The sequence below is a fragment of the Manis pentadactyla genome, chromosome X (assembly GCF_030020395.1).
Source record: "Manis pentadactyla isolate mManPen7 chromosome X, mManPen7.hap1, whole genome shotgun sequence".
Taxonomy (NCBI): Eukaryota; Metazoa; Chordata; class Mammalia; order Pholidota; family Manidae; genus Manis; species Manis pentadactyla.
Genome location: NC_080038.1, coordinates 135,025,195 through 135,051,547, shown reverse-complemented (window position 1 = coordinate 135,051,547; position 26,353 = coordinate 135,025,195). Strand labels below are relative to the sequence as shown.

Genomic DNA, 26,353 nt, shown 5'->3' with positions numbered 1-26,353 from the left:
TGCAATTTTAAGTCCAGTGCCTCTGAGCATTTTACAGAAATCTCTTTATTAAGCCACTCCATGCCCTATTATTTGAGCTGGCATTCTGGCCTTACTTTGAGGACGCATAATGACCCAGAAACCATTTTGCGATTATCAGACAGTGACTGCTGTAAAACAGTAAGTGAAGTATTTTTTTCTCAGCTCTCAGCTCCATGGTTATTAGCCTTAGACAGCTCAAGTAGAGCAGTAACTGCTGATCCAGCTAGTAAAGTGTGAAAGGAAATGAAGCCTGTGGTCTCTGGGAGATTCTGATTCTTCCACTACCTGCCATTAGCAAAAGTAAATTTTATTGAGTCTAGATTTGTTTAGCCAACTGGGGACTAATGGTGGGCTATAGAGTTGCTTCTAAGGAGTGCTTAGACTGGTTATTGATTCCCAAGAAAGTGGGGGGACCCAAGGGGAAAACTGTATGTACTCCAGGAACTTTTATCTCCATTAACATAAATTTCGATACACTGGACATATTTTTCAGGTATATATAGATTTGTCATATTCTGACCCAAGCTGACCTAACCTGAACCCACATGGTACAGAATATTGAAATAAGGCCCACATAAGGTAACTGAGTTACCCAGTTAGTGAGATACATAGCTCTGATAAAACCTAGGTCTCCAGGTTCCCAGTCTAGTCTTCTTTCCATCAGTCAAAAATGCCGTGAATACCAATGATGTATTAGCCGTTGTGTTAAGCAGGTGGGGGAAACAAAAATGGCCACCATGTTTCCTTCCTTTGAGATGTTTCAAAAAGCAAAATGTATCTTAATCATACCACCTCACTCAGAAATTACATTAAACATTCAGGTTCAAAGTTGTAAGAGAGGCTGAGAGTCTATCAAAATACTGATATAAAAAGATATGTCAAGCCAATGCTAACCAAATCAAGCTGGTATGCCAATATTAATACCAGAATATTTTGAATTTCAAGTATAGAACATTGACAGATATGAAGAAGTGCATTTCAACATGACAAAAATCATGATCTACTTACACTGAACCTTTAGGAACTGGACTACACAGACAAAAAATACACGAAGCAAAATTTGATGAAAACACAAAGAGAAATCAATAGGGTAGATTGTTAATAAGAATTTCTCTTCAAAAATAAAAAATCCAAAAATGCAATAAGAAAAATTATTTGAACAATTCTGTTAATATACATAATTGAATGTGCTTGTGTGTAGAAAGAAAGAGAGGGAAAGAGACAGAGAAGAAATAGGAGCGAGAGATGTTTTACATGCATACAATGAACATTTACAAGCACTATATTCTATCCCTAGAGTCTGCAAAATTTTTCTGCGTAGAGCCAAATATCTAGTAAATATTTTAGCCTTTTTGAGTTATAAGGTCTCTTTTATGAGTACCCAACTCTGCTGTCACAGTACAAAATCAGTAACAGAATGAAATTACTCTACAGGCCTTAAATTCTCAAGTTACCCCTTGTTTCAGGTCATAAAGAAAATTTCACTAAGTTTTTAAGAATTGATCTTACAGACCTGATTGTCACAAAAAATATATATAACTAAAGTAGGAATCAGAAATTGCAAGGCAATTTAAAAAGTCTGAAAAGTAGAAGACTTGTTCTCACATCACTCATGTATTAGAAAAAAACATGATATTGGAATTTACAAGACATTTAGAATTGAGTAACAAAAGTCTACACATAAAAACATGTGTATCTCTACTTTCAGTTATGATATGCAAGGATTCAAAGGTGTTTTGAAAAGATTAATAAACTTAATATATCCCTAATAAAATTGAAATAAAAAGAAAAGAACAAATTGCCAACATCAGGAAAGAAAAAGGAGACACTGTAGGTCCTATTGACAGTGAAATGACAACAAAGGAATATAAAAACAACTTTATGCCAATATTTCTGAAAACAGATTAAACAGACAAATTACTTTAAAGATCCCACTTACGGAAACTTACATAAGAACAAGTTCATATATATAGGGATATATATATATATATATATATATATATATATATATATATATATATATAATCCATTAAAGTCTTAAGAAACACAGCCCTTGATTTTTGACAAAACCTTAATTTTGACCCTGTAAGGCCCATTTTGGACTCTTAACTTCCAGAATTGTAAGATGGTAAATTTGTGTTGTTTTAAACAACTCAGTTTGTGTTAATTTGTTATAGTAGAACTGGAAAAACTAATAGAGTGAGACAAAATAATTGTGAATGGGAGGAAAAGAAGGAACAGAAGATCAATTCCGAGTTTCTAACTTGGGTGATAAGATATTGCCATTAATCAAGATAGAAAATACAGGAAGGAATAAGGTTTGGCAATGGAGGGAATGGAGATGGAATGGCGAGGGCAAGAAAATATAATGAATTTGGATTATGGTATGTTAGTAAATATATAAGAACATTTGTGTAAGAGGGTAACTGATGCATGAATCAAGATCACAGAAAAGAGCAAATGCTGGAGACACATATTGGGTGTTGCCATTACGTGAATGATATGAGAAATCAGAGGGGCTTTTCCGCGCTTGGCGAGGGGTCCATGCGGCGTTGTTCTGGGGTCCCGTCGCAACTTAAAGGGAAACTTTCACAATGTCCGGAGCCCTTGATATCCTACAAATGAACGAGGAAGATGTCCTCAAATTCCTTGCAGCAGGAACCCACCTAGGTGGCACCAACCTTGACTTCCAAATGGAACAGTACATCTACAAAAGGAAAAGCGATGGCATCTACATCATAAATCTGAAGAGAACCTGGGAGAATCTGCTGCTGGCAGCTCGTGCCATTGTTGCCATTGAAAACCCGGCTGATGTCAGTGTCATATCATCCAGGAACACTGGCCAGAGAGCTGTGCTGAAGTTTGCTGCGGCCACTGGAGCCACTCCCATTGCCGGCCGCTTCACACCTGGAACCTTTACTAACCAGATCCAGGCAGCCTTCCGGGAGCCAAGACTCCTGGTGGTCAGTGATCCAAGGGCTGACCACCAGCCTCTCACACAGGCATCCTACGTTAACCTGCCCACCATTGCCCTGTGTAACACGGACTCCCCTCTGCGCTACGTGGACATTGCCATCCCGTGCAACAACAAGGGAGCTCACTCGGTGGGTCTGATGTGGATGCTGGCCCGGGAAGTTGTGCACATCCGCGGCACCATCTCCCGTGAACACCCGTGGGAGGTCATGCCTGATCTCTACTTCTACAGAGATCCTGAAGAGATTGAAAAGGAAGAGCAGGCTGCTGCTGAAAAGGCCGTGACCAAGGAGGAATTCCAGGGTGAATGGACTGCGACCGCCCCAGAGTTCACTGCTGCACAGCCAGAGGTCGCAGACTGGTCTGAAGGCGTGCAGGTGACCTCCGTGCCTATTCAGCAGTTCCCCACTGAAGACTGGAGTGCTCAGCCTGCCACTGAAGACTGGTCCACGGCTCCCACTGCTCAGGCCACCGAGTGGGTAGGAACCACCACTGAGTGGTCCTAGGCTGTTCCTCAGACTCTTAAACAGAAAGGAAACAAGGTTGCAGAAAATAAACAGTTTCTAGAAAAAAAAAAAAGAAGAAGAAAGCCAATGATGGAATACTGAAGAACAGAGTATTTAAGTGGGGTGTGTGAGTAGGTTCAGTCAAAAAATGCTGAGGAAATGAAAGAAGGTGGACAAGAATCAGGAGCTAGTGTAATAGGAACACTGGGAAAGAGTGCTTCAGATGGAAATGAGAAGAAACCCAAATAACAGAAAGATCCAGTATCATAAGAGACTGAAAACTGACCATCTCCAGTAAAAAACAACTGTGATCCTAAGAGCTGAACTAAGAACACCAACAGTTTGAATCCCACTGCTGGTTCAGTGAGTCCCCCAAAATGCTTATAGTTTAAGCCCAGCAATGAAACAGCTAGATTTTGGCCTAGCATATATAGAACATTTTATAGCTGATTATTGAAAAGAAGATTATATGTGATATATCAAATTTTCTACCACACTTCCATCAAGTTTACTTAAAGCAAACTCTTAAGCAAAATTTTATGAACTGTTCCTTTCTAAACTATACCAATCTTTATACATGCCCTGCACTTCAAAATACACTAGACAGATATATCACAGATTAACCATTGGCATAATTTATATTTATTTATTACAATTGAACTAATTATTCTATTTATTTTTTCCATTCGACCAAGATATATTTGGTTATGCTAAACTCACAGCTTATTTATCACACTGAATCAGTATACTAAAATCTGAAAGACTTTTTCTGCCAGGTAAAGAAAAACATTACCAGTTTAATTAGCTAAGCCCAAGCCACCAACTTGACTTAATAAACACATGCACAGAAGATAATTCTCCTGTTGCTCTTGGAACAGTATAGCATACAAAATTAAGAAATGCAAAAATTAAAGAACAATGATTTGCCTTGTTAACATGCCTTTTACTTAGTAAAATCAGCCCTGTATTCCCAGGACTGCAACTGGTGGTGAAAGGCTCTCAGCTATAAAAAAAAAAAAAGTACAGATTAATGCACAATGACTTAAATATTAAAAACAAAACATTTAAACTTAATTTTATTAATTCCAGGAGCAATTCATTTAAAACAGCAGCCGAGTTTCATACATGGCAAAAAAGCAAATAAAGCCAAAGACAAAATAAAAGCCATCCCGTATTGGGAAGAATAGTTTATATAGTAAATATTTCTAGATAAAAATTTCCAGGTTTATGAATGTAAGTCATGAAACCATAAAAATCTTAGGAAAAAACATAGGCAAAAACCTCTTAGACATAAACATGAGTGACCTCTTCTTGAACATATCTCCCCGGGCAAGGAAAATAACAGCAAAAATGAACAAGTGGGACTATATTAAGCTGAAAAGCTTCTGTACAGCAAAAGACACCATCAATAGAACAAAAAGGAACCCTACAGTATGGGAGAATATATTTGTAAATGCCAGATCCGATAAAGGCTTGACGTCCAAAATATATGAAGAGCTCACCCACCCCAACAAACAAAAAACAAACAATCCACTTAAAAAATGGGCAGAGGAACTGAACAGACAGTTCTCCAAAAAAGAAATACAGATGGCCAACAGACACATGAAAAGATGTTCCACATCGCTAAGTATCAGAGAAATGCAAATTAAAACTACAATGAGATATCACCTCACACCAGTAAGGATGGCTACCATCCAAAAGACAAACAACAACAAATGTTGGCGAGGCTGTGGAGAAAGGGGAACCCTCCTACATTGCTGGTGGGAATGTAAATTAGTTCAACCATTGTGGAAAGCAGTATGGAGGTTCCTCAAAATGCTCAAAATAAACTTACCATTTGACCCAGGAATTCCACTCCTACGAATTTACCCTAAGAACGCAGCACTCAAGTTTGAGAAAGACAAATGCACCCCTATGTTTATCGCAGCACTATTTACAATAGCCAAGAATTGGAAGCAACCTAAGTGTCCAACAGTAGATGAATGGATAAAGAAGATGTGGTACATATACACAATGGAATATTACTCAGCCATAAGAAGAAAACAAATCCTACCATTTGCAACAACATGGATGGAGCTAGAGGGTATTATGCTCAGTGAAATAAACCAAGCAGAGAAAGAGAAATACCAAATAATTTCACTCATCTGTGGAGTATAAGAACAAAGGAAAAACTGAAGGAACAAAACAGCAGCAGAATCACAGAACCCAAGAATGGACTAACAGGTACCAAAGGGAAAGGGACTGGGGAGGATGGGTGGGTAGGGAGGGATAAGGGGGGAGGAAGACAAAGGGGGGTATTAAGATTAGCATGCATAATGTGGGGGGAGAAAGGGGAGGACTGAACAAAACAGAGAAGACAAGTAGTGATTCCATAGCATTTTGCTATGCTGATGGACAGTGACTATAAAGGGGTTTATAGGGGGGACCTGGTATAGGGGAGAGCCTAGTGAACATAATATTCTTCATGTAATTGTAGATTAATGATAACAAAAAAAAATGCAGTTCCTGTGTGGGACCTCCAATAAGTTCTTCACAATGGTATAAAGGGCATATCAAAGTGTGGGCAAAGGGTCTGTTTGTGTTTATACAGAGGATCAAAGCCTAATTTGGCTACCCAGAAAACGAACTAAGATATGATATGAAGAAGAACTTCCAACATTAACATCCTTGGGAAGAGTCATTCCAGAAGATGATCATCAAAAAACATTAACAAAGATCCTGGCGCTGTTGCAGTCGTAGCTGCATTCATCCCACTGGTTCCTGGAATTGCCATTGGAATGAAGAAGGAGATATCTAAGCTGGCCTGTGCATACAGTAAAATAACAAATTTGACTGGATCTATACTGTTGGAACTCAAACAAGAATTAGGAGAAGTGCAAGTTGCAGTGCTCCAAAATCTTGAGACTACAGACTATCTACTGTTAAAAGAACATATGGGATGTGAACAGTTCCCAGGAATGTGTTGTTTTAAATTGTCTGATTTTTCTCAAACTATTCAAATTCAGTTAGACAATATCCATCATACCATAGATAAGTTTTCACAAATGCTTAGGGTGCCTAACTGGTTTTCTTGGTTTCACTGGAGATGGCTGGTAATTGTAGGTCTGCTTTGGTTATGTAACTGTATTCCTATTATGTTAATGTGGGTGCGCAATTTAATTAGTAGTTTAAAACCTATACATGCTTAAATTACTCTACAAGAAGATATGTCAAAGAAATAACCAATCTTCCCATGTTTTCTTCCATCTGCTACTTCTATAGCTTTTCTTCTTCCTTCCTAATTACAACCCTTAAATAGAATTCGTGCCTCATATCGAATTTACCGAGTATCGTAATTCTTCCAAGTGGTAAAGATACCTCAAGACAAATGCTGGGCATAGAAGCCACAGGGCATAAATCTGCAAAGAAGTAAAAAGCCAACCTTTTGAAACAATATTGCTTCTCTCTCACTTACCAACTTTACATTTCCCTGTATGGCCCTGGAAGATGACTGGTTAGCCAGAGACGGGTAAGATTCCTCAAGGGAGGAACAACCTAAGACAGGCACAGTTGCAGGGGGCCATCAGGTGAGAAATTGGGGATCAACAGAGGTGAGGCTTAGAACCTCACCCTCCGTTTTGAGAGAAATCATCTGCATCCACGGATGTTTTGTTGCCCTTGTCTAGCTTGGATTAATACTTAGCCTATAGGCACACACCTGATCATCTACATTTGCTTTCTTACAGCACTAAACTATGTTTTCTACCTTTATCTTGCATCTACCTACCACTTCAGCATTTTATTAAAAATAAAAATAATAATAATAATAATAAGGGAGAAATGTGGGATTCACATATAAATCAAGTATAAAAATCAAACAAATATTCATATTTGACCTGATGGTTTATAGTTCATAATGCGTGATCAAAACTGAAAGTTTCTGTGATGACTGCCCGTGCACTGTTCACCATGTAAGAACTTATTCACTGTGTAAGAACTTGTTCACCATGTAAGAAATTGTTCGTTGTGCTTCAGAAGATGGGAGACTGATGAGAATTAGGCTTGGGGTGGATTAATGATTGTGCATCGAGTCCCCTGTACAGAATTTTATTGTTGTTAACTGTTAACAACCATTTGATCAATAAATATGAGAGATGCCCTCTCAAAAAAAAATTTTTCAGGTTTAAATTTATAGTAAAAATACTTAAAACAAAGTTTGTGGTTATAATGGAAGTTATAATGGAAGTATATAAACAAAATAAACTGCCCATGTGAAATACTACTTATTTAAAAATTTGGTCTAAAATAACCACATATTTGGCAGCATTTAATTGGTAGGATTTTAAAGAGGTTTCACAATTGTGAAAACAATACAAGTGAGACTATTCAGATCTCTATAGTACCCTCCAAAAAATGAAAATGAAAAATAACTTCTTTATTTTGGATATACCTGATGAAATCAGTTTAGGGAAAGTATATCTGAAGGTATTATTGAGGATGCTTCACAGAGTTATAGAGAGATGGAAAAATAGGAAAGAGGGTTAAGAGACATGAAGAACAAAATAAACACTTCTAACATTAATCCAATTGTAATTCCTGAAGTAGAAAAGGAAAGAATAGGGGAGATCATTAAAAAACTATTTGAAAAGATAACAGTTGAGTGTTTTACACAAAGAATGAATAATATGAATCTTCATATTCAAAAGGCCAAATCTCAAGTAGGATACATAAAAATAAAGCCACATCTAGATAAATTTTAGTGAAAGTGAAGAGCACATAGTCAAAGTGATCTTAAAAGCAACCACAGTAAGAAACAAAAATATATAAAAGAACAAAATTTAGCATGTCAGTTGTATATATACAAAAGAACAAAATTTAGCCTGTCAGTTGACTTACAGTAACAACATAAGAAGCTATAAGACAACTAGAGAAATTCATTAAAGTGCAGAGTAGAATGATCTGTAATAGACTGACTCAAATAATGGCCACAATTTCTTATAGCTCCTTATATCAATACCCTTTGGCAATGCCCTCCCGCACTGATTCTGTATATGTAACTAGCTTTGACAAAGAAGCAGTAGCAAACTTGATATAAGCATAGAATTGATAAAGAATGTACATGTTTCTTTCTTCCCTCTCCCCCCCTCCAACCTCTTCCTTCGTCTCTCCCTCTCTTTCTCTCTCTATCCAACACAATCTCCATAAAAAGGTGACTGGCCTGGACTGATATAGAATGACACAGAGCAGAGCCTATCATCCTAGTTGAGGCTATCAGCCAACATTCAACCACCAGACAGAAATGAGACGAAATGGAGAAGAAAAAAATTGACAAGAAAACTTCATCCAAGATAATCCAAGTGATACATATGATTAGAAATGGTTAGTTATTAGACCATTGTGTTTTCATGGGTTCTAGTGACATGGTTTGATTTATGCAGCATCACTGTGTCAATAGACAACTGATACAGAAATTGGTATCAGAGTGATACACTGGTGCTGTATAAAAAATTTTTAAATAAGGGGCTATCAGTGAAAACAGAAGAATTATGATCTTTGAAAGTCATCCCCTTCATAAAAGCAACAAAAATGACAAAATTATCAAAATCAATGTTTTCAGAACTATGAAAATTAACCAACAGTTTATAGAAATCAAGGGAGTATTGAGGAAAAACAACTACACCATGGAGCTAACAGGTAGCTTTGTTGCATTGTAACTTTCCTTATTCCCACAACCTCTGTTCCAACTCTTCAGGATCTATGAAAAATAACAGTCCACAATCACAGCAAAAACCAGCATCTTAGCAGTCCCTGGAGAGGAGAGAACCGAATTAGAGATATGTTATGGACTAAAAGTTTGTGTGTCCCCAGAATTCATATGTTGAAGCCCAAGTTCCTAGTTTGGCTATATTGGGAGCTAGAGCTTTTAAAGGATGTAATTAAATGAGGTTGTAAGGATGGGGCCCTGCTCTGATTGGATCAGTGTCCTTATAAGAACCATCATCAGAGATTTTGTTCTAACTCTCCATATTCACACAGAGGAGAAGTGATGTAAAGGCATAGCAAGAAAGCAGCAATCCATAAGCCAGGAAGACAGTTCTTACCAATAACCAAATTTGCCATCACCTTCATCATGAACTTCTAGCCTCCAGAACCATGAGAAAATAACTGTCTATTGTTTAAGGTACCTAGTCTAGAGTATTTTATTATGGCAACCTAAGCAGACTAATACAAGATCCCCTAAAGGCTCTTCTTAGAGAATTTTCCTTATTTGAACTGTCTGGTATTTCCATGGAAGACTCCATTACAAGAATCTTTATCCGACCTCAATCAAAAATCACCCAGAGAGAAGAGCCTTTTCCTCAAGGAAAATAATTTGAGGCAACTATTGCACATCACATCGGCATGAAGCACGGGCAAACAAGAGGCTAACCAAAAGTTTAAAAGCAAAAGCTGGGAAATGAGATGTTTATAGAGGGCTTTGCAATGCTCCAAGACTTTGCAGACAATCTAGAAAGCCACAGGCATGCATAGAGTTACGTACATGCCCAAAGCTGTGTACCTACTCAGGAAAGACCTGAGAAGTCTGTAGGCTCTCACCTGGGGATAATCCTGAGGTTCTGCCCAAGCACAAAGTGAAGAATAATCCTGAACTGTAAAATATTTGGATGAATGTTCAAAGCATGTTCTAAGACATACATAGAGCCCTTTGGCAAAGACAGGGAGATTTATTGCTTCTAGGTATTTAAGGAAACAACTGTCTAGTCATTAGTTGATCAGTAAGCTAATCAAACAGAAACTTTACTGATTTCACATGACCAGAAACAAACAAAAAACCCCAAATATGACTGAGCTAGTTCTGAAAAATCATTTAGTCATTAAACAAGCCAACAGCAGCAAAAAAGGGAGGGGGATCTGATTTCAAGAGTCAGCACATTATATTGTTTGAAATGTTGAGTTCTCAACAAAAAACTTATGATATATGCAAAAAAACAGAAAAATATGGCCCATAAACAGGAAAAAGAAAAGGAGTTAATATAAACTATCCCTGAAGAAGGTCAGACTGTGGACTTAGTGGACAAAACTTTAAATCAGTTATTTTAAATAGGTGCAAATAATTAAAGTTAGTCATGTGTAAAGAAGTAAAAGCAAGTATGAAAATAATGTCTTATCAAAACAGAATATCAATGATATATAAATTATAAAAAAGAATCAAATAAAAATACGGAGTTGAAAAGTACAGTATTTGTGGTGAAAAGTTCAATAGTGGGGCACAACAGCAGACTTCAGCAGGCAGAAAAAAAATCCATGAACTTGAAGATAGATCAATTAAGGTTATCCAGTTTGAGGAACAAAAATAAAAGAGAATTTTTAAAAGTAACAGAACCTTACTGGTGGTTACTATGGGGACAATGTTGGGGTAGGTGGGTGGGGAGGTAAGGGGGACAAAAGGGCAGAAAAAATTCTCAATCATATGTAAGTCTGTCATGGGGCTGGTAGTAGAACATGGAGTATATAGTCAATGATTCTGTAACATCTTCCTATGTTGACAGATAATAACTGCACTAGTGGGGGTGAGGATTTAATAATGTAACTGTTGAACCACTGTGTTGTATACTGGAAACCAACATAAGATTGTGTATCAACAATCCTTCAATAAAAAATAAGCAAGACAGCCTTAGAAATCTGTGGAAGATCATCAAGCACACCAACATATGAACAATGGTGGTCTCAGAGGAGAATAGAGATAAGAGGCAGAAAGACTATTTGAAGAAATAATGTTTAAAATCATCCTAAATTTGATTTTTTAAAATTTTCTCTATACAGCAAAGAAATTCAGTGAATTCCAAGTAGGACATATTCAAAGGGATCTATATCAAGAGGAATTATAAACCAACTACCAAAAGCCAGAAAAGAGAGATTCTTGAAAACAGAACAGTAAAGGAACTCATAACATAAAGTATCTTCATAAGATTAACTGCTGATATCTCATGACAAAACATAGTGGACAGAAGGCAGTGGGATGCCATATTAAAAGCAGGCCTCTAAGTAAACCAATGTCTTCTAAATAAACCAATCCTGTAACTATCCTTTTAAAATGTAGAAAAAAAATAAGACATTTCATATACACAAAAACAGAGAATTCTTTTCTAGAAGACCTGCCCTACAAGAAAGTATAAAGTGTGTTTTAGAACACTGATAAAGATAACTATGTAGATATAAATACAATATAAATGTATTTTTGTTATTGTTCTGTTTTTCTCCTATCTGATTTTAAAAACAACTGCATAAAGAAATGACTATAAATCTCTACTGGTGGGCATACAGTGTATAAAGTTTAATTTGAATGACAATACCAACACAAAGGAAGGGAGAGTGAATGAATCTATTTGGGAGCAAAATTTTTGGTTACCATAGAAATTAAGTTGGTATTAATTTAAAATAGATTATTATAAATTAAGATGATAATTGTTATCCCCAGTGCAACTATTAACAAAATAACATTTTAAAATACTACAAAAAATCTATAAGGTAGTTAAAAGTTGTACAATAGAAAATATGTATGTATCACAAAGAAAACAGTAATAAAAGGATAGAAGAACTGGAAGGAAATTACATATAGAAAACAAATAGCAATATGGCATATATAGAAAATTCTAAGGAGTCTGCAAAGAAACTATTATAGCTAATAAGATCAGCAAGGTTTCAGAATAAAAAATCAATGTACAAAAATCAGTTGTATTTCTATACATCAGCAATGAGAAACCTAACATGAAAACAAGGAAACAATTCTATTTATAATAGCATCAAAAAGAAAAAATACTTCGGAATAAACAATAAAATTATTAAGACTTATATACTGAAAACTACAAAATATGTTGAAATAAATTAAAGAACACCTAAATTAGCAGAAATAAATCCTATGTTCTTGGATTTGAAAAGTAATCATTTTGGCAACACTTCATAAATCGATCTAGAGATTAATTGCCATCTCTATCAAAATCCAGCTGTCCTTTTACCAGAAAACAGACAAGCTGATCCTAAAATTCTTATGGAAAGGCAAAGGAACAAGAAAAAGAGGAACAAAGTTGGAAGAGACACTTTACTGTTTCAAAACTTACTATAAAGCTGCAGTAATCAAGACTGTGTTACTGGCATAAGTAGACATACAGATCAATGGAATAGAATTTAGAGCCCAGCAATAAACCCCTACATTTATGGTCAATTGATTTTCAGCAAGAGTGGCAATTCATCAATGGGGAAAGAATAGTCTGCTCAACAAACATTCTGGGACAAAAGGATATCCCACACAAAATTATTAATTTGGACTAGCTCACAAAAATGCTTAGCAAAAATGACACACACACACACACACACACACAAACTGATTAAGGAAAATCCCTACTCATCTTGAACACTCCCTCTGCACCTTTCCCATTCAGACAGCCTGCAAATAATTAGCACAGGAAAACCTTTCTTCATTCAAAAATGTGCTCAAAAACTAGGACAACCAAATCTATAAAAAGGATACTATGAGAAATAAAGAGGAATGGAACAGAAAAATTTTGTATCACATGAGGAATACTCACTGCTAAAGTTTGTCACAGAGGAGATAAAAAAATCCACCAATATAAGATTGCATATCAATGATACTTCAGTAAAAAAAAAATTCACCAACTTCTGTGTTCCATAATGGCAGCTGAGGTTATTTGGGCCAGCTCCTCCAACAGAACAATTCTGGGCAGAGGGAACATTAATAGTATTAAGAGCTGGTAGGTTGGGAAGTAACTATCAGACTCCAATATCAAGAGAGACTGTAACCAAGGCCCAGGGCCTGCCGAAGAAAAGGAGTTTTATAGCAGACTTGCCAAATGGATCTGGATTCCCATAGGACTATAACTTCACGGTAAGGGTAAAACAAAAATACATCTATCCCCTTTTCCAATCTCAAGGAATTTCAGCAAAGATTTCTTGGTGATCAGAAAAACAGGGCGGAAAATGGCAAAAATATGCAACAAGTCATGGCCACAGGCTGGCTATCATGTATTTTCAGTCTAGTTCTACATTGCTTGAACACTACAGGAAACTTCAAGTTAAGAACTAGGGGTGGGGGAGAGGGTGTTTATTCCAAACTAGCAGTGATCCCAGGCACGCAGTGGAAACAAGCCTCACCCTAAAGCCCAAAGAATCCACATAAATGCTTTTAGACTTAGAATTTTACTATTTGTTTCATGAATAAGAATGAGCTTTAATTTTGTTATATTTTTTTGCATTTTGTGTGGTGTCGGTATCAAAGTTCTGCTAGCCTCATAGATTAAATTTAGGATGCCTCCTCTTTTTCTCTTTTTTAGAATTTTCATATAAATTGGAATGCTCTGTTTGGAAAAAAAACGTCTAGGTCTAGTGTTTTATCTGTTGGACTGGTCTTAATTTATTCTTCATGTCCATTAATATTTATGACCATTCAGACTATATATTTCTTCTGGTATCACTTTTACTAAGTTCTATATTTACAAAACTATTTTATCTAATTTTCAATTTTCTGGTTTTAAGGTGTTCAGTGTATGTTATTTGTTTCTCAATCTATACTGTATCTCTAGTTATGTATCCCTTTTAATTCTTAACTTTATTTGTGGTCTTTCTTTTTCCTGAATTTACCTTGCCTGAGGTTTGTCCATTTTATTATTTTTTTCAAAGAACTAAACTTCAGCTTTACTGATTCTATTTCATTTCATTAGTTTCCACTGCATCATTATCTCTTCACCTTAGGTTTTCAGAATTGATTCCACTGTCTCTCTTTTAATTCTTAAGTTCAATACCTAGCACATTGATTTTCAAGTTTGTCTTCTTTTATAGCATAAGCATTTAAGTCTACACATTCCTAGCAAAATACATTGTTGTTACTGCTCACAAGTTCAATAATTAAATTCTAATTATTCTATCATGATAATCCATGGATTGTTGAGAAGTATGTATTTGTTATTGATTTTGTTACCAAATTCAAATATAGTTGTTCTTTGATTTTCACTAAGTCACAAATTTTTTTACTAATTGTTTACGTTTCCCAACACTTCAGCCACATCAATTGTTCTAGCAGTGCTATGCGTCTCAAGAACACTCCCCTGAAGGCTACTGACGTCAACAATCTTGATGGGCTGCCCTCTATGTCAGATTCAAATTTGTCATCTTAGGAGCTCTCTTCACAACCTTCTGGAATGTCATTTATCTCTCTCCTGCATGGTGTCTCCTATTTTCTGCATCCCATATTTTCCTCTTTCTTGGTTTACTTCTTCATTAATTTTCTTTTATTTTTACTTTGGTATCATTAATCTACAATTACATGAGCAATATTATGGTTACTAGACTCCCCCCATCATCAAGTCGCCCCTACATACCCCATTACAGTCACTGTCCATCAGTGTAGTAAGACGCTATAGAATCACTACTTGTCTTTTCTACATTGTACAGCCCTCCCCGTGCCCACCCCCCTACATTATGGCTGCTAATCATAATGCCCCTTTTTCCCCTTGTCCCTCCCTTCCCACCCACCCTCCCCAGTCCCTTTCCCTTTGGTAACTGTTAGTCCATTCTTGGGTCCTGTGAGTCTGCTGCTGATTTGTTCCTTCAATGTTGATTCCTTGTTACACTCCACAGATGAGTGAAATCATTTGGTACTTCTATTTCTCTGCCTGGCTTATTTCACTGAGCCTAATACCCTCCAGCTCCATCCATGTTGTTGCAAATGGTAGGATTTGTTTTCTTCTTATGGCTGAATAATATTCCATTGTGCATGTGTACCACATCTTCTATATCCATTCATCTACTGATGGACACTTAGGTTGCTTCCATTTCTTGGCTATTGTAAATAGTGCTGCGATAAATGTAGGGGTGCATATGTCTTTTTCAAACTGGGCTGTAGCATTCTTAGGGTAAATTCCTAGGAGTGGAATTCCTGGGTCAAATGGTATTTCTGTTTTTAGTTTTTTGAGGAACCTCCATACTGCTTTCCACAATGGTTAAACTAGTTTACATTCCCACCAGCAGTGTAGTTGGGTTCCCCTTTCTCCACATACTCACCAACATTTGTTGTTGTTTGTCTTTTGGATGTTGGCTATCCTAACTGGTGTGAGGTGATCTCATTGTTGTTTCAATTTACATTTCTCTGGTGATTAGCAATGTGGAGCACCTTTTCTTGTGCCTGGTGGCCATCTGAATTTCTTCTTTGGAAAAAGATCTGCTCAGATATTCTGCCCATTTTTTAATTGGCTTACTTGCTTTTTGTTTGTTGAGATGCATGAGCTCTTTATATAATTTGGATGTCAACCCCTTATCAGATATGTCACTTATGAATATATTCTCCCATACTGTATGATGCCTTTTTGCTCTACTGATGGTGTCCTTGGCTGTACAGAAGCTTTTTAGTTTGATATAGTCCCATTTGTTCATTTTTGCTTTTGATTCCCTTGCCCAGGGAGATATGTTCATGAAGAAGTTGCTCATTTTTATGTCCAAGAGATTTTTGCCTATGTTTTTTTCCCAAGAGTTTTATGGTTTCATGACTTACATTCAGGTCTTTGATCCATTTTGAGTTTACTTTTGTGTATGGGGTTAGACAATAATCCAGTTTCATTCTCTTACATGTAGCTGACCAGTTTTGCCAACACCAGCTGTTGAAGAGGATGTCATTTCCCCAGTGTATATCCATAGCTCCTTTATAGTATATTAACTGACCATATATGTTTGGGTTTATACATGGGCTCTCTTGTCTGTTCCATTGGTCTACGGAATTTGGTCTTGTGCCAGTACCAAATTGTCTTGATTACTATGGCTTTGTAGTACAGCTTGAAGTCAGGGAGCATAATTCTTCCCGATTTATTCTTCCTTCTCAGGATTGCTTTGCCTATTCAGGGTCTGTTGTGGTTCCATATGAATTTTAGAACTATTTGTTCCAGTTTGTTGAAGAATGTTGTTGGCATTTTGATAGGGATTGCATTGAATCTGTACATTGCTTTAGGCAAGATGGCCTTTTTGACAATATTAATTCTTCCTACCCAAGAACATGGGATGAATTTCCATTTATTAGTGTCCTCTTTAAATTCTCTTTAGAGAGCTTCTCCCTTAACCTCTCCTTCCTCTCTGGGGGCATTCCAAAGCTCCTGACTGACATGTAAGGGTACAGAAGCTCAGCCAGAGCTCACTGCACGATCAGGGAGAAACAGACTCAGCTGAGACCACTTCTCCACTTGCCTCCTTCCTCTTCCCAGTCCTGCTTTCCTTCCTCTCTTTCTTCTGAGCTCCCTCTCAGGAATGCACAGGTGCAAGAATCCTCAACTCAGGCTCTGCTTCTACTAGATCTGACTTAACTCTGTTATGAATAACTGTCTGTGACTCATTCCTTCAATTTACAAACCATATCTCCCATACAGTCTGTGGTGGGTGGCATCATGTGTGCGAGTCCCCATTTGGTCCCCTCACTGTGGTACACATTAATTTGCTTTATCCAATTTCTGTATGTAGAATCCCGTATCAGTGACTCGTTTTAATTCCCTTCAGGGGAAAGCCATCTCTTCAGATGGCTGATGGGCCACAAGGGAAAATGGAGAGCCTGTATCCACAAGGACGAGCATGGCAGCACCACCCTGCAGGTCATGCTGCTGCCCAATACCCAGGATACCTCATCCAGCGTGAGCAGCAGCACCAGGCGGGAGGGTGTGCTGCGGGCTGGGTGGCCTCATAGAACCCATACAGCTGACCAACACATCTTACCCGTGCCATCCTGTGACAGGCTGAGACCACTAGACTTTGCCTTGAATTAAACACATGGTTGGGAGGGTCGATTGCATGTGGGAAGAAGGGAGTGCTAGGCTCTGCATGCCATTGGCTGAAATGGCCTCTATGGGGTTGCATGTCTAAGGATGGGGGCTTCTGTCTGCACATGTCCCTACCCTCATCAGATGGGGGCTTCTGTCTATACTACATGTGTCTCTACCCTCATCAGGCTAAGTGCTTTATTCCATGCCAACTCTGCTCGCCATCAGAAATAAATTGTGAACCAAACACACATGGTCTGTTTAAAAGATGATTGGTCAGTTATTTTGTGGACTATCAGGTTGAGTTTATTTGATGTTTGCTCATGATTGGAGTGAAGTTCTGCATTTTTGGTAAGAATACTTCAGAATGACTTTGTGTTCTTCTCGGGCAACATATCAAGGAGTTCATGATGTCAGTATGTCTTACATGATGTTAGCCTTATTTGGTTAAGATGTGACCTGCGGGTTTTCTCCACTGTATAAAGTTACTATCTTTCCTTCTGTAGGTGATAAATGTCGTGGAGGAGAGACTTTGAGGCTATGCAGACACCCTGTTTCTGATCAAACTTTTGCCTACCAGTTTGGCATTCATCGGTGGGTCTTGTCAGCAAGTTTTAGCATAATCTTTGATTAAGGCTGATTTTTAACTTTTCTTATCTTCATTTATTATTTGAAACTATTTTGTCATGAAGAGCTCTCCCTTCTCCCTATGTATGTATGTACTCAGAATGGGCTCATGGATATTTATTCTGTGGGATAAAATCCAGTACTATCATTTATTTTCTTGCTCAACTTGTTCTAGCTTTTTGGCCATTAAATCTCCTTCAGGTTGGCTCCTGCGCTCCTTCCATAAGCACCCATATTTTTTGGGAGCATCTCCTTGTTTTCAAGCACCATAAGATACTCCAGGCTTAGACTGAGTTTTCTGTGTCCTAGTCATGGAATTAACCTTTTCTCCAAGATTCCTGATTCCTCTCAGTGGAGAAAGACCTGATATTAGGTGTAAGCATTGCTACTGGAATATCGTTGTTACTAGACCTTCTCAGCTCACAGAGGCAGGAAATATATGCATGTGCATGAGCCCTTGGGTACATACATCTATTGCTCTAAGTGTGTGCATGGATGTATTTTAAAACTATTGGTTTAGACTAATTTTTCTGGTTCCAGTCCAACACCATGGTCATTTGGCCTTTCTAATCTGTAACATCTCTCATCTACTATATATGTTTACTTACTTGGTCGGTTCTATGAGCTTCACACCTGTTAACCCATGCCCCTGCAAGAATCACATTTACTAACTAGTTTATGTTCTTTGAGCTCAGTTCTTTTTGTCTTAAGTTTTATATAATTCAGTGAAGATATTAAATGTTTTTCTTCCCCATCCCTCTGATGCCGGGGTTCTTGTTTGTGGAGTCGAAGAATGAACTTAGCAAACAGTCCAGGTTGGAGAGCAAGGGAGACTTTTATTGAGTGAGAAGACAGACAGACCTCCAGGCTCATGTGACCCAGGAGGGGACAAGAGAGCCCAAGGTGGTGCTTTGTCTAGGGGATTTATAGGCAGTTGAGGATTTTTGGGAAAAGACCATTTATCCAAGCTAGGGGCTCTTATCTCCTTTACCTTTGGCCCATGCCTCAACCCTGACTCACCCTCAATCCGTTTTCTACTTGTTCTCCAAACCACAACAGACCCACCTCCCTCCCCTTTTCCCTTAACCCCTTGCCAAGTAAACCACACAGTCCAGGACACCTCTACCTCCTCTATCACCACCTGGCCATCTGTAACCATCAAACTCAAAGACCCTACCTTCTTCCCCTCACAATCTCAATACACCTTCTACGAAAGGGCCTTTTGAGACCAGCCAATTCCCCTTACAACACCCTGACACTGGCTATCAAAAAACCTAATGGCTCTTACAGGCTAGTTCAAGATTTAAGAATTATCAGTGCAGCTGTTATTCCAATCCATCCAGTAGTCCCTAACTCCTATACTTTATTATCCACTATCGCCACCTCTTCTACTTACATCTCCAACCTTGACCTCAAAAATGCATTCTTCAGAATTCTCCTCCATCCCAATGGGACCACTTACACTTTCAACTCCACAGACTATAAATCCTCTAGTAATCTACTCCACAACCCAAACAGGACCTCCTTACAGCTGCATAAGGCGGCATATGTGCCCTACTCAAAGAACAATGCTGCTTCTACACCAACAAATCCGGTCTCGTCCAAGATAGTGGAAAACGCCTCCGTGAACAAGCCTCCAAACTCCTAGAAAACTCCCCTAACAATCTGTTCCCTTACCCCTTCAATTGGCTCCTGTCCCTCCTAGCCCCTATTAACTTTATTATTATTATTCTCCTTTTCCTTCCCTGCTTCATTAACCTATTCCAAAAATTCATTCAAAATCAAATTTTGAAAATTTCTAACCATACTGTCAACCAATTACTGCTCCACGGCTATCAAGGCCTTCTCACAAAGAAACGAAACCAGCTAGATGACATCAGGAATCATCTCAGGATGCCCACCCTTCCCCAACTCTACAGCAATGGCCTTGCTAAGCCCAGAATCTGCGCCCCCTTCCAGCAGAAAGTAGCTAGAGAATGAGATTCTATGCCCAGTTCCCCAGAGGCCCAATTAAGAAAAGATGGGAATGAAGGCAAATTCTGGCACGCTAAGACCACGACCCCTTAAGATCCAATCACCACCAACCAGATTGCCGCACACCCCTTAAGATCCAATCACCAACACAGGACACACTCTACCCCTACACCTTAAAAATGCGCTTCCTCACCCACAAGCTGCTGCTCCTTCTCTGGGGGCAGCCATTTTCTCTTTCAGATAATAAAATATCTAGAGTGTGCAAAAAAAAAAATCTTTACTGCATCTGCTACAAAGGCAGGTTAGTATTGCTTTTTGAGGGCTTCTAGTGCAGTTATTCTTAGGTTGGTGAGCTGATCGCGTTTGCTGACTAGATGCCTTCTGGTTGCAGTTGGGACAAAGATGCGTCTGTCAGGCCGCATCAATCATGTTTCTTTTTTTTTTTAGTCAGGGTGGCTCCTTCAGCCATGGCCCAGTCTTTTTCTTTCTCAGTGTACTTGGGTAGAGGGGCCTCCACTGGGGGCGTTAGGGCCATGGTGAGGGAAGGAGCTTTATCTGTTTTTACTGGCCGCTGTGTTAGCTGCTTTATCTGCCAGCTGGTTCCTCTGTTATAGGGTTGTTTTCTTTTTGGTGTTCTTTGCAATGCAGAATTGCTATTTTTTCGGTGAGCCAGCCAGCCTTGAGGTGTTTTAGTATTGTGCAACTTGAGAGTTGGAGAGGAATCGGTGTCCCTGTGTGTTTAAGAGGCCACAACAGTATGGGGGAACGTGACATTTATGTTTTGTCGCAGGGTAAGTTTACCTGCTTTTTTCAATAAATAGAAATGTGGCTGCCAGTGTCCTGAGGAAGGGTGGTGATCGTGCATCCAGAGGGTTTAGTTTTTTTTTTTTTTGACAGGTATGCAACCGGCCACTGCTAGGGCCTAACAGTTTGTGTGAGAACTTCAAGGGCTACTTTTTTCATGTATGAAGAGACTGAAGGGCTTTTCTTTTTGTATCTGGCAGGCCTAGGGCTGGTGCCTGTTCTGAAGTTCCAGGAAGGTGGTTCTTGCCTCTTTTGTCTAGACAGGGAGTTCTGGGTATGGCCCTATCCCCAGGAAGTTGTAGAGGGGATTTGCCACTGCTGAGAACCTGGGAATCCAGATTTTGCAGAACCCGGGGGCCCCCAGGAACTCTCGGATGCTTTTCTTCGTCTGGGGCTGAGGTAAGGAGATAATGGCCTTTTCTTCTCTGGCCCTAGTGCCCTTTCTCCCTCGGTGAGGAGGAAGCCCAAGTACCGGACTTGCTGCGGGCAGATTTGTGCCCTTTTTTATCCTGAGTCTGACGGGAGTTGCAGGAGGGCTTTTGTGCCTTTTGCACAATTTTCCTGGGTGTCACTGGCAAGGAGGAGGTCATCTACAAACTGCAGGAGGGCGCAACACATGGCTTCCCTTGGAAAGCTGGCGAGGTCTGCAGCCAATGCCTCTCCAGAGGGAGTGCGTGGGTTCTTGAACTCCTGTGAAAGCCGCATCCATGTTGATTGCATCTGCCGCCCAGTATCTGGTTCAGTCCATTCAGAGTCAAACAAGAGCTGGCTTTGGGGGACCAGCCGGAGGGAGAAAAGGGCATCTTTTAAGTCTAGGCAAGTGAGCTATTTGGCAGACCCCAAGATCCGGCTGAGGAGGGTATACAGATTTGGGACCACCGGGTGTAAAGAAACAGTCACTCTGTTAATGGCTCGCAGGACTGGAACAGGCTGGTGTGTCCAGTTGGTTCAAAAATTATTTGGGCTCTGAGCTTTGAGGGTATATCTTTCCTGAAGAGGGGAACGGGCCACTGGGGCAGGTAGAGATATTTATGTCAGGCTTTGGGGCTTCCAAGTTCACACTGGCAGGCTTGGCAGAAGTGTTGCTGGACTGCTTATGTCCCAGTGGCTCCGAGAATAGCTGCAGTCTTTTCACTGAAGCAGGCGACAGGGAGGGTGACCAGAGTGTTCTGCCCCTGGGTCAACCATAAAAGTCGTCTGTTGTCCCGTCCCCTCACTTTCATTTTGACCGTGGGCTCATGGGAGCCGAGCATGAGAGAGCCCGGTCTTTGTCAGTCTGAGTCTGTTCCTGCTAGACTAATGAGCTGTTCCCTGTAAGGCTCCTCCCAGCAGCGACAGGGCTTTGCCTTGGTTGGGGCATTTGTTCTTTGAATGCCCCTTTTCTTCACAGTAAGCACACTAAGCACACTAGTCCCCCCAGTTAGGGGCATCCTAGGCTTCCCCCGTTTTGGCGGCCGGCTTTTTCTCTGCCTTTTGGTCATCTCTCTTTCTTTTAGGGCAGCTGCCAGGAAGCTGGCCTGTTTCTTCATTTTTCTTTCAGTATCTTTGTCAGCCTGAGCTTCTCTGTTCAGATATACTTTGTTGGCAATTTTAATCAGTTGGGTCATATTTATCCTGGTAAAGCCTTCAAGTTTTTGGAGCGTTTGTCTGATGTCTAGGCGGCTCGAGCTACGAATGAGGTGTTGACCATTTGTTGGCTCCCTGGTGACTCAGGATTGAAGAGGGTGTAGATGCGATAAGGTTCACACAGTCCTTCATGATAATCCTCAGGAGACTTTCCTGGTTGTTGAGTGACTGAAGAAACTTTGGTCATGTTCATAGGCTTTTTGGACCTGGCTTTGATCCCCTGGTGGAGGGCATCCTGATATCAGTGGATCTGGTGCTGTCCCTCTGGGGTGGTGATGTCCCACTCGGGGTGCTCCTCGGGGACAGCGATTTCAGCCCATACACCCCAATCAAGGACCCCACAGCTGCCTCCTCTCTTCCATTGTGAACAAGTGTAGAGAAGCTGTTGGCAGTCTCTCCAGGTCGTCCGATGGGTTTGGATGAGGGATTTCATGAGATCAACCAGGGCTTGTGGCTTTTCCGACAGGGTTTTGTGTTTTAAATTGAGGAAGCTAGTCGTGGAGAAGGGTTGATAGTAAAGCGTGCACAGGCCTGACTTGGTGGAGCCGTCCTCATCACGCTTCTCAGGCTCCTGTGTCTCTCGCACCAGCATCTAGAGGGTGCCTGCTCCTGGCCGAGGGCACTGTCTGACTACTGGTCCAGGAGGGAGTGGGTCCATTTGTTCCAGAGTTGGCAGGGAGGCTGATGGTGGCCGGGTCTCTGAGACTGGGAGTCGGGTGCTGATCGTCTTAGGGCACATAAGGCGGGAGCAGTATTAGCTCTTCCTCTGGGTCACCAGGAAAAATTTGTGGAGGCTTAGGTTTCTGCTGATTCTTTGTAGGCTTCTTTGTTGAGGCAACTAAGACTCTACCCTGTTGCTACCTATTGCAAGTGAATCGCACCCAAGGGGGAAGAGTCTGGGCAACCACTAACCAGGAGTTAAAGTATGGGCACTGATCAGGATGACCTGGATCTCTAGTGATGACCCACCCGACTCAGGAGATTGTTGGGACATGGAGGGTTCCTTCTGGAGGCCCCCCTACCCTAAATGTGGGCAATACAGATTCACACAAGATTTTCAACCTGCCAGGAGTTAATTTTACTCTGTAGCTTTCTAAAAATCCCTTCCTGAAATTCTTGATTAGTGGCAAGGACTGTGGGTTTACTATGCCCTGACCCCATGATGTGTCCGTGGATGGTTCTGCAATAACAGACAAGGGAGGGGTACCTCCTCTAAAGAGGAGACCAGTCAGATGCCCATCTAGTCACACTCCTCGTGGAGACTTTGGTCAGCCTTGGCTAAGATGCACCCATATAAGTCCTGGGCCAGGTCAGCCGAAGCTGAATCACCAATATGCTGTGACGGCTGACCGTGAATGCGGATGAAGGCCCAATGAGATTCTGTAGCGCACGCGCGCGCGTGCACACACACACACACACACACACACACACACACACACACACACGAGTTTAAACATCCCCCCCTGGGAATGTCTACCTGTGAGACTTCTGAGAAGTCTCTGGGAGGTGATCAGGCTCCCCTTCCAACCCAACGGATGGGACTGGCTGGGTCAGATGTCCCGGAGCCTTACCGAATTTGATGTCGAAACCAGGTCCTCACCTGCCAAGCCTCCTTGAGTCCGGTGGGAACAGAGGAGCGGGGTTGGCCCAGGGCGACTGAGTGGGAGACTGCTGAAAGATCAGGCAGGGCGCGCCTTCTCCATTGCGATCTCCTGTTCCATCTCCACCCCCCCGTTGTCCCAAACCGGTGGCAACAATGGGCCAACGCAGTTGGGTTTCCCGGTCAGGGAACCACATGCTATGCAAAACCTGGACTGGGTCACTGATGGAAGAACCAAGTGGTCTTGGAGTGTTGAGGTTTTATTTTACACCGGCGGGCTCAGAGGGGAGTCATCTCCCAAGGTCTGAGCCCTGAGCACAAGCAAGGGGAGCAATTTTTATTATTTTGATATGTGGCATTTCGGCATGCGCAGGGCAAAAGAGGAGCCTAGAGGAGGGGAGGGGGGAGCTGGGGGGGCTTTGCCAACCGGAGGAAAAAAGCAGTTTGCTGACCTTGACGGCTGTGTTGAATATTTTCCTTATCATGAGGAAGGGTTATAAATGCACAGGGCAGAAATGGGACTCAACCTTTTGATTTCTGACTCTAAGACCAATGTCCTTTCCATCAAAATATTTTATTATGGTGTTTTTTCATATTGTCCTGTATAAAAATCATAGTTCAGATTACAACTGAGTAAAATCTTTTCTTCAAAAAAATGCTTATCTAAGATGGTGAGCAACAATACCTATGGGAAGAAACTGAAAAGGCTTCCAACATGAAACCATTTGTAACCTCTATGCCAATCAGTGTACATTTCCTCCTGTAAATATTGCAAAATGTCCATATGCTCATGCTGCAGAAGCCCTCTTGGAGCCTTGTAATTAGGCCAGTAGACCAGATTGTTATGCACAATCGAACTTCTTTCCTTCTTGGCCTCCAACAAAGGACAGCAGGCTGATAGAGCTAGAGCTAATTAGCACCCTGTTCATCTTGCCTTATGCTTAGATCGCCTAAAGGAAGCTTCCTTTTTCTGGCTGATGATGAAACAGAATCCGTCTCTTTGCTCTCTGAGCTGAGTCATTATCAATCATGATTTTGCAGACACACTGAGAAGCAAAGAAGATAGATATGGACATAGGTATAGAGATAAGACACACGTTCTTATGTTTAAAATGTTTTATGGTATGTGGGTATGTGTGCATTTATACATAAGTATGTTTAACACCACAGCATAATGAAAAAGAGATAGACATAAATGGGGAGAGGTTAAGGGAAGATAAGTCAGGAAACTGAATATACTTATTCCTAGACAGGCAGAATAGTGCAGCATTAAAATCATGGACTATCAGGTCAAACCTCCAGGGTCAGATTCCTAGCTCTGACACTTATTAGCCATGCAGCCCCTCGGCAAGTAACTTGCTTTTTCTGGATCTCATTTTCCTTACTTGTAAAAGAGGAATAATAGTACTTAAATTAAGAGTTTATTGGGAGGATTAAATGAGTTGTTACTTTTTGCAACTCTAGCACCTAGGTGATCCTGGAGGCATCATTTAACCACTTGAGGTTCAATGTCCTTATCACTAAAATCTATACGGTTTTGTAAAACTTTTCCACTCACAGGTTCCTACAATTTCTGGTATTTTAGCAATATACATTGCCCAATTTTTAGGGAAATAAATATTATATTAGTTATAGAATTTATTCAAGGTTCTCTCTGTTACCTATGCTTCTGTTCCCATCAGTGGATGTTGGGACCTTTGGCCTCTTTTAGGCCTGTGACGGCCGCAGACTGGAGGTTTCCATCCTCCCTCGTTACTTCCACGTTCGTGGCCTAACTAGTTCCCCACGCCCGCGCTCTTGGCCCTAACTCCGCCTCCCCACCTAACCCGAAACCTGCCTAAGACCCTAGTGACAGATGAGATAATCAATTCCCATTGGCTTTTGCTACTTCCTTATCTTCCCCTATATAACTGGGCTTCTGATGCAATAAAGCTGAGTTTTGCTGCCTCCAAGGCTGACACATCTCCCCGGCTTGGTTTGGTTTGTGTTCCCTCTGCCTCAGAAGGAGGGGGAGGATCAAGTCGCCGACACTTGCCCTCTCGCTCAGCCCCAGGGAGCAACAGGCTGGTCCTGTTCATCTCCTTTGCTCCATTGTTGCAAAGAGCAACAAGTGGACAGAAAAATCTGCCATTTATATTTGATTCAGGGATGTCATATATGAGTGTGGAAAGCAGATGTCATCCTAAATACAAATCTACATTAATATTCAAGTAGGCTTGCATTCTGTGAGGCCTTACCAGTGGGATGACAAAAGGGTACATAACTGAGGAAGATCGGTCTGTAAAATGACTGCATAGAAAATGCCTCACCTACAAAGCTAAGAGAAGTTATAGAACTGTCACTACCAAGAGACAGCACTTAGTCCCTTGCCTTGTATCTTCTGGCCCTTGCTTCATTAAGAAGCTTTGCTATAACTCCAAATGGGTAGCCCTTTG

The 26,353-nt window shown here is 40.4% G+C and overlaps 2 protein-coding genes across 4 annotated transcripts in view; one reads left to right on the top strand and one right to left on the bottom strand.

Moving 5' to 3' along the window:
• The window catches only part of LOC130681914 (syncytin-1-like), a 325,096-nt gene that overhangs the window by 84,574 nt on the left and 214,169 nt on the right, over nucleotides 1–26,353 (bottom strand). The gene's annotated exons all lie outside the window — the stretch shown is intronic.
• Nucleotides 2,530–3,583, top strand: LOC118913891 (40S ribosomal protein SA-like). Its single transcript, XM_036888200.2, has one exon. It carries the CDS (start codon nucleotides 2,616–2,618, stop codon nucleotides 3,498–3,500), a length of 885 nt encoding a protein of 294 aa, XP_036744095.2. The 5' UTR covers nucleotides 2,530–2,615; the 3' UTR covers nucleotides 3,501–3,583.

Excerpts from the sequence above, each read along its gene's own strand:
- LOC118913891 (XM_036888200.2), top strand. The coding sequence starts at position 2,616 with ATGTCCGGAGCCCTTGATATCCTACAAATGAACGAGGAAGATGTCCTC.